The sequence below is a fragment of the Doryrhamphus excisus genome, linkage group LG3, assembly GCF_037039965.1.
Source record: "Doryrhamphus excisus strain RoL-2023G ecotype Guam linkage group LG3, RoL_Dexc_Guam_v1.1, whole genome shotgun sequence".
NCBI classification, from domain to species: domain Eukaryota; kingdom Metazoa; phylum Chordata; class Actinopteri; order Syngnathiformes; family Syngnathidae; genus Doryrhamphus; species Doryrhamphus excisus.
This window is the reverse complement of record NC_136359.1, coordinates 25,195,792-25,204,911: the sequence shown is the minus strand read 5'-3', so window position 1 is coordinate 25,204,911 and position 9,120 is coordinate 25,195,792. Positions and strand designations below refer to the sequence as shown.

The following is a 9,120-nucleotide window of genomic DNA, read 5'->3' as shown; positions in this document are numbered from 1 at the left end:
GTACTACGGATTATTGGGACACCATTCAAATCTGTTGTTCTGGGGATCAAGTCTGGTGCTTGTGTATCTCACTCAACATTACAGTAACATTACTGACACCTAGTGACCTGTGTGGAATACTACAAATTATCCCAATTATCTTCTGAATGAGTCTTCTGAATGCTTGAAAGTATATATTCAACTACTAAATAACACGATTTGTTCATTTCCATATTTCATTTCCAAAATAACATTTTTCATTTTTCAATTCCTGATGGAAAAGCAATCATGTGGGAGGAGGGGGGGGGGTGTATGGAGCCCCCACATCCCTCCTGTCACTGCCGCCTTTGTGCAACCAACAAAGGACTCCTTTCAACCCATGACGTGAGCTTTTGAAGTACTGTAGTAGTATATTACCTTGACATGCTGTGTTTTTCTTGAGCGTTTTTTCCACTCATAGGTCAGCAGAGTGAGACCGCTTACGAGCATCTATCTGCTTTTTGAAGACAAAGTGGTTATCCAGCTGCAGTCTAAGGTACTGGAAACACTGGGATATCTTTCTACAAAAAATATTGGAGTGTGCATGTACAGTATGGATGATTTCATTAACATTAATACTGTACAAAATTCATATGATAACTTGTTATCTGCATGCAGTGAAAGCAGAAAGTTTTTTTGTGTGTTTTTCTTAAGTTTATCTTCAATCCATCATCATTTATTGAACCATCTTCAATAAATGTGCCTGGCCGAACTGCAAGTCTGCCGCCTGACTTTTTTTGCGGCCTTCGGACACCACATTACGACACACAAGGTCAATGAGCTTACCAATCAAATTATGTGTTCCAAAAATTAGTGGTAAAGGTATTCAAATCAATTAAACAAATAGGGGTGCCCACATTTAGGCACCTGCCTAGTTTTGTTTAATTATTGCACACTTTCTGTAAAGCCCATAAACTTCATTTCACTTCTCATCTATCACTGTGTTTGTTTGATATATGTAGTTGTACTTTTATATATATATGATATATTTATATCTAAACAACCAGTAATAAAGAAAAAACTTGAAAATTACCAAGGGTGCCCAAACTTTCTCATACCACTCTACATCCTTCCTAATCCACTGCAAGGAAAAAAAGTATTGTAAAAGTATGTATTGTTATTTACAGTTGAAATACACCATAAGGTGTTGTACTCACTTAAAAACAAGTACTTGGTAATAAAGTTTTGGTGTAAAAGGGGACCAAAAAAGGCCACTGACACAACCCAGCAGTCACTATAAAGACTGGTTGGAGACCAATATCTAATTTAGGGTACTTGAAGAAAGAGCAAAGGTTAAGTGATCAATAAAGCCTGTTCACCGCTGGCAACAATAGATACTATATACTATACTATAGTGTACTATATAATGATACATCTTGGGACTTCTAGCAGCTTAAAGGGGAACCGATTGTCACCATGCGGCTTTTAAATTGCCCCTCGGGGATAAATAAAGTGTTTTTGAACTTGAACTTGAACAAAGCAGGAAGTGAATACAAAATAAGAGCATACAAGCAGAAACTAAAGCCCAAAGAAGGAACATAAACGTAAAACATAACATAAACATTTTAGCATGAAACTAGCTTGTGGTGGGAGATGACGTCAGCCTCCTGATGAGTACAATTCCACTCATTAGGGTTTCAATGATCCTCTGAATGCCCCCTTAGAGAATTCTGGGGAATCACAATAGTCCTAATCCTCTACAGGGTAGTTTTTTTCAGGGAAGTTTGGAGTTCAAGGGAAGGTTTCTTCTCATCCCCCCTGCCTGTAGCCCAAAGACCAGTAGGATAGGCTCCAGCATACCCCAACCTTGACCTTTGTCAGCGCTTCTGGTATTTGTTATTCAGGACAGAACTGTCCAGCAGATATTTTCCGATACCCAGATAAGCTGTAGAAAAGCCATTTTCATAATAATAGTTCTGCACTTCTGCAGTTCTTTTCAATTATAACATTTAAATGTGACTGCACATTTGGATGGATGGATGATGGATGGATGGATGGATGGGTGGGTGAATGAATAAATAGATGAATGGATGGATGGATGGATGGAGATGAGTGGATGGATGGATGGATGATTGTGTGGGATGGATGAAGGGATGGGTGGGTGAATGAATAAATAGATGAATGAATGGATGGATGGATGGATGGATGGAGATGAGTGGATGGATGGATGGATGGATGGATGATTGTGTGGGATGGATGGGTGGGTGAATGAATAAATAGATGAATGAATGGATGGATGGGGATGAGTGGATGGATGGATGGATGGATGGATGGATGGGGATGAGTGAATGGACGGATGGATGATGAATGGGTGGGTGGGTGGGTGGATGAATGAATAAATAGATGAATGGATGGATGGATGGGGATGAGTGGATGGATGGTTGGGGCTAAGTGGATGGATGGATGGATGGATGGATGGGGATGAGTGGATGGATGAATGGATGGGTGGGTGAATGAATGGATGGATGGGGATGAGTGGATGGATGAATGGATGGATAGATGGATGGTTGGGGCTGAGTGGATGGACGGATGGACGGATGGGTGGATGGTGATGAGTGGATGGATGGCTGGATGGATGGGTGTGTGAATGGACAGATGGATGGATGGATGGACGGATGGATGGACGGAGCTGAGTGGATGGATGGATTGTGTGGGATGGATGAATAATATAGTATAGCTAATAGATAAAGATAATATAGTATAATATAATGTCATGTGTATAATATAATATAATATAATTCCCATTACAGAAAACAAGGACATCTGGGGAGGAAACAAAACAAAACCAGTCGAAGACCACAACACAACAAAAGAAAGCAGGGAGTGGAAAATGTGTGAGGTCAGTAGACATCTAGCAGGGGAAAACCCAACCTGGTGCCTTCTTGGGGTGAAGATTGTAGAAGTGAATATCCTTCTCTGTGTACTGCAGATCAAAACCACAAAAAACATGTGATGTTTTACTTGAAGCTATAGCAACTATCTACTAGTACACTGACTGGTCAAAACAAAGTAGCATCATCTTCTGTCATAATATTGACTTTTATAGTATTTTTATAGTATTTCCATGAGTGTCCTGGGATTCAAACAATGTCCCTTTTGCTTTCTAGAGCAAGCACATGTAAAAGATTCTTCCCTGGAGGCCCTGACAGCGTTAGTTGTTGCATTAAGGGAGACTTGGGGGGTGAGGAGGTTGATTTGCTGGCATAGGAAGTTCCATCAGTTTTTACGACTCCCACATGGATCTGGGCAAACAGTACCTCCCTCAGAACAATTCATTATCTTCACCTTTTCTGCTGTATTTGTGCGCAGAGAGCGGAAAGTGTGTCTGGCCGGGGGCATTTGGGCTACGCCAGGGGTGGTTTGAACTCACGGGCCTCAGTGGGTTGTAAAATAGACCCGGCTGCAGCTTCAGTGTTGAAAGACTTTGATAAAACTATTTGGAAAAAAAAACTATTAACTAAAAACTATTTTAAAAGTTGCACAGGCCAGATGAAAAAGCCTGTAATGTTTGCCAATGCCTGGTCTATCTTACCCCACACTTAATCCGTTGCGGCTCCGGTCCTGATCCCGCCTGGTTTGCCACTCACACTGACTCCGGTAGATGGTTTGTGTTTGCTTTGTGTGTCTTGTCTTACAGTTAGTGGAAATACTATCATCATCAGTTTGGTCCCAGAGCAGGTTATCAATTACGTCTATCAACATCGAGCTTGTGATCGCCTCAGCACAACGGTCTCCTAAATACGTCTCTCCTTATCTTGGATCACTAGGATCTTGGAATACGGGAGTACTCCCACATTCTAAACACATGCATGTTAGGTTCATTGTGATTCTAATATCTGGGAATACTATTATTTTGTGATTTACTGTCCTGCAAGAGAAGGAGTGTACATAAAATCTAAGTGTGTATAACATGTCAGTGAAAACATTCATTTTATTGTTGTCAAAATGTTGTTCTATTGTGATGGTCGGTTCCACGCGACGAGGAGGACGACTTGAAGGCCTGCAGCCATCAAAGTCTACAAAGTGCTGGAAATATTGAAAATGTCAAGCGTTTGCCAAAGTCTAGATATGGCGGTAAAGCAGCTGAAACACTATTAAAAAGTCCAAAAAACTAAGAGTAGCCCGTGGCATTTCCCAAAGGTCAGGTGACCCATTAGACACATACTATCATCATTTTGGAAATAGGTGACACACATCTGCAAGACATCACACATTTTGTGCGTGGGGGGCGGGGGTGTGAGCACAATTTATACGGTTGCACTGATGTCATATTAATTTTCCAATATGATATAATTCAAAAATAGTAGTTGGTGGTAAAGCTGACAGGGAAGGTTGTTGTTGTTATGGTACGTGAGCGTCTGCTGCCATCTAGTGGCCACTCTAAACTCATACACTCGTGTCACTTAAATTACCAAAAACACACAGTGAAATATAATTTTCGTCTGTAAAAAGTAATTTTACAGACAAATGGACCAGCCCTAAATTACTTAGATGTTGAAATTGAATGTGAGCTATGAACTAATGCTATACGTTCATTAATTATAATTGTAATACCCGGATACTGTAAATGATACAACGGACATATTGTGGTGAATTGAATGTGGGAAATAGTTTTCTCTAAAAAAATAATACCTTTGCTTCTATAATGCCAATACTGTTTGTTCGCTTTCACTTTAGTAATGTCACTACTTTGTTACTTTACCGGTGCGATTGAAGACAGATATCCCGTCAGGAAGTCAATGTAAACAAGAGAACACGTGACACAACCAGGAAGTGTGAGGAAGGCACAAGGCTGGTTCGCGGCTGGAGGAAGACCCCGCCCCCTAATGTCTGGCCCTTGTCGACTTGGTAGGCTACTGGCCTGTCTAAAAATGTACCACTGGTTGTCAATCAAAGATTTTAGCGTTTTGTTCACAACATATAATAAATTTATAATGAAAATAAACACAGATGAGAAGTGAAAAACACTTCCTTCGGTATCTGTAAAATCGGTATTTGTATCCACCCTCAGGTGCCGACCCCTCCTGCTTCGCGTGGTCATCATTTCCGGGTTTGCCATTCAAGTATTCCATCTATAGACTGAAACACCTCGAAAAAGTGGACTGGGGGTGCAATGAGGACACATGTCTTAGGGAGGACACACGTCTTGAGAAGGTTTGTAAAGCTCCTCGTCGTCTCCGTCGTGGTTGTCGTGTGTGTTTACGCGTTTCGTACAAGAAATGGATCCGTCAAGGAACTTCCAAAACCGCTTCCGGCAGAAGAGTACAAACTCCTGTCGCCGGAAACGTACACGTATATTCTCAACCAGCCTGCTGCCTGCAAAGTCAGAAAACCCTTCCTGGTCTTCATGGTCCCAGTGGCCCCACATGACTACTCAGCTAGGGAGGCCATCAGGAAAACATGGGGTACAGCCAGCCAGGAGACCCTCACCCTGTTTTACATGGGGATCTCTGAGGGGGGGCCGGGGAGAAGCACTCAGGACATGCTGGGGCAGGAAAGCAGGACTCACACAGACCTCATCCAGATGGACTTCATGGACACTTACGAGAACCTTACCATCAAGACCATGATGATTATGAACTGGCTGGCCACCTTCTGCCCCGACGTCGTCTACGCCATGAAGGTGGACGCTGACATATTTGTGAATGTCTTCTACCTGGTCAGGATGCTGAGGCGTTCTCCGAGGCGTGGCTACATCACGGGGTCGGTCATAAGCGATGGCAAACCCAGGAGGAAGGGTGACAGCAAGTGGGTGCTTTCAGAGCAGATGTACCCCGAAGACGGCTTCCCGCCGTACGTATCCGGCGCTGGTTATGTCTTCTCAATAGACCTGGCCGCCAAGATCTCCTGGGCCTCCAGATTCACCCGGATGGTCCCACTGGAGGACGTGTACGTGGGACTGTGCCTGCGTGTGCTTGGTGTCCGGCCCGCGTACGCAATAACCTGGCTGACGTTCAGGAACCTGTTTGAGATCCGGAATCTGGAGTATGACCGGTGCACGTTTGCCAGACTTGTTCTGGTCAACGGCTTTCAGTCTTCCCGACTGCTGCAGGTCTGGAAGGACTTCTCACAAGGCCACCAAAGCTGCTAATTTCTTCCATTCTATGCAGTCGTTAGTTTGGAATTATTAGCCAGGGCCGCATACTGAAAACTGAAAGGATGCGTGGCCGCTTTCATATTTGGGAAAGCAACATTTTTGCTGCTTCTCAAATTTTTTTTTCTCGTTTCATTACAACTTTTTTTTTTTTAGTATTTTGACTTTATTCTTGTCAAATTACTGATTTTTTTCAATTTATTTTCCCACCTAATTTTAAACCAAATTTTCCCAAATTTACAATTTTATTTTGTTTTGTTTCTCATAATACTGACTTCATCTTTTCCTTTAATATTTCAACAATACAAAACTAAAATGACGGAATTTTCTCTCATAATATGACGACATTATTCTTGTAAAATCACAACCTTTTCTCGTTTGGATGGCAACCAGTCCAGGGTCTACCCCCACCTCTCACCTTAAGACAACTGGGATAGGCTCCAGCATACTCCTGAGACCAAGGGGACTAGCGGCATAGAAAAATGACATGACTGCTTTTTTCTCTTTTAATATTTTGATTTTTTTACCCTGTAAAATTGCTGCTGTATTTTTTCAATTTCTTATGTTTTTAGTTAAATTCCAAAAGTTAGAACTTCATTTTGTTTTTCATCCTTTTTCTATGCCGCTTATCCTCACCGGTTGCGGGCGTGCTGGAGCCTATCCCAGCTATCTTCGGGCGATAGGCGGGGTACACCCTGGACTGGTGGCCAGCCAATCCCAGGGCACATATAGACAAACAACCATTCACACTCACATTCATACCTATGGACAATTTGGAGTGGCTAATTAACCTAGCATGTTTTTGGAATGTGGGAGGAAACCGGAGTACCCGGAGAGAACTCCACACAGAGATGCCAAGCGGAGAATTGAACCCAGGTTTTCCCGATCCCCTGTGGCCTACGTGCTAACCACTTGTCCACAATATGGTTTCAGAAAAATAACATTTTTTTTGTTTAATACTTCAACTTCACACTACTTAAATTTACAACTTTTATTGTCCAACTTTTTCTCTTAATATTTTGACTTCATTCTTACAAAATTATTGTTAATTTTGCTTTTTTTTTGTTTTCTTATTTTATTATATTTTCACAATGTGCCGCCGCGGGCCAATTAAACAGCTGTAAGCCACAAATGAACCCAGGGCCGCATTTTTTTTTTTTAGTTCCAAAATTCCAAACATAAAAATGACTACGGCATTCTTTGATTGGTCAGTATGCCAGCCTTGGTGGTTTGAGCATCCCTGCCTTAACACAAACAAAGCAACATGATTTGCTTTGTTTGTCTAATATAATAAAACATGCAATGAGAGAATGTGATGCTAGTCCAGAGCTAAACTAATTCTCAGATGTAGCTAGCGTTTACATTTGAGTCCAGTGTGTGTGACTGTACTTAGAGACCTGCTCGTCGGAATGAATGCCTTTTAGTGTCTTGATCCAAAGTGCTGTGGTTGCATACCAAAGGAAGTATCGGTTTTACTGTATCTATCAGTGCCTGCTGGATTTGTGTTCCACATGCTGTAAATCAGAGGTTGGCCATTCAAGCGAATGACCAAGTGGACCAAGTGGACCAAGTGGACCAAGTGGACCAAGTGGTGTTGGGGTAGTTTAAAACGTGCTGTTGCTCTCCTTGGCCCGTTGGTGGCAGGATTGACCTGAAAAACTGGTTTTGCCTTGAAATTGCTTTCTTGCTGCTGTAACTCAACCATGTACCGAAGTACCTTATTTATATCCCAGATAGGAAATAACTCATTTATGAATGTATTTAGTCATTCACTGCAAAGTGAAGATTGATTGGGTGGTATAGAAGTTGCTTTGGAGTTCATGTATTTATTTATTATGTGTATGACCAAGTGTCTGTTTCTACTGCTGATACTTTTAGTCCAGCATGTGCTGAATTCACTCTGTCCATCAAATAAAAACAGAGTGAGGACATGCCTTTGTCTTTTTGTCATTGAACTTATTCTGAAATTCAAGGGGTTACTATATGTATTTGTATTATACTGCGTATATATATGTTAATTTATATGAATTGTTGCCTATATTTCCAATGTAAAAAATATGAATTGGCTTTCAAAAATATTGATTAATTTAAAAAAATATATTGCAAGCCCTGTATGATACAAATATATATATTAAAATTAGGGATGCCGATATTGTTTTTTTGCCAATACCAATATGTGTAAAATGACATACTTCCACATATGTGTTGTATACAGCATTTTTTAATATCAGTTTTCATGATTGGGAAAAAATCAGATACTGATATCATGCAAGAGGATGTTTGATATATTATTCTACTTCCTCTGTAGTGTATTTTCCCAAAAATTGAGTACGTAATTATGGAGCATTATGAGGAGTTCCCAGAAGATTATGACTGCCAATTGAGCAAGGAAGGGAATAATAATAAGAAGAATAATGCTGAGCATGTAATGCACAAGTTAACACTGATTCATATGCTAACTATGCTAACTAACTTTTAATTTATCAATGATTAACATTACACAACTTTTACATTTTAACACTTATCCATTAAAAAAATGAATAAATCAGAGCACAATTTTTTTTTACTCATTGAAGTACCTTTTCTTGTTGTATCTCATTGTAACCACTAGATGGCAGCATTGACATGATGTGACTACTCACGCAAGTACTACTGTGAGTGATGTTTATGTCTGCTAATGTTGGCCTTATTAATTATTTTAATTAATTAATAATTATTTAATTAATAATATCTAATTAATTAATTATTAATATTTCATAATATTTTTTAATGCAGATCGCTTATAGATGGATAACATTGCCAAACACTAAAGCCAGATTTTCCACCCATCATGCTAACCCACCAAGCTCGCTTAATCGTATACTCCCTCAGTTTGATTATTTGTTTGATACTGTAAAGCTCTCATTCAGTCTAGAGTGTACATGGCGTTGTTATTTATTGTGTGCTTTGTGCTGGAGTCTATTCATTTCCCACACTGCCTGAGTGGGAGTTGATACTTTGGGCCATTG

The 9,120-nt window shown here is 40.5% G+C and overlaps 1 protein-coding gene across 1 annotated transcript; it reads left to right on the top strand.

The window, feature by feature from the left end:
* The first annotated feature begins 4,857 nt into the window (after window positions 1-4,857).
* On the top strand, window positions 4,858-8,011 carry LOC131128214 (beta-1,3-galactosyltransferase 2-like). The gene has a single exon (XM_078789327.1). The coding sequence runs from the start codon at window positions 5,132-5,134 to the stop codon at window positions 6,107-6,109; it is 978 nt and encodes a 325-aa protein (XP_078645453.1). The 5' UTR covers window positions 4,858-5,131; the 3' UTR covers window positions 6,110-8,011.
* Window positions 8,012-9,120: the final 1,109 nt, after the last annotated feature.

Coding starts and splice junctions, on each gene's coding strand:
- LOC131128214 (XM_078789327.1), top strand. CDS start 5,132: ATGAGGACACATGTCTTAGGGAGGACACACGTCTTGAGAAGGTTTGTA.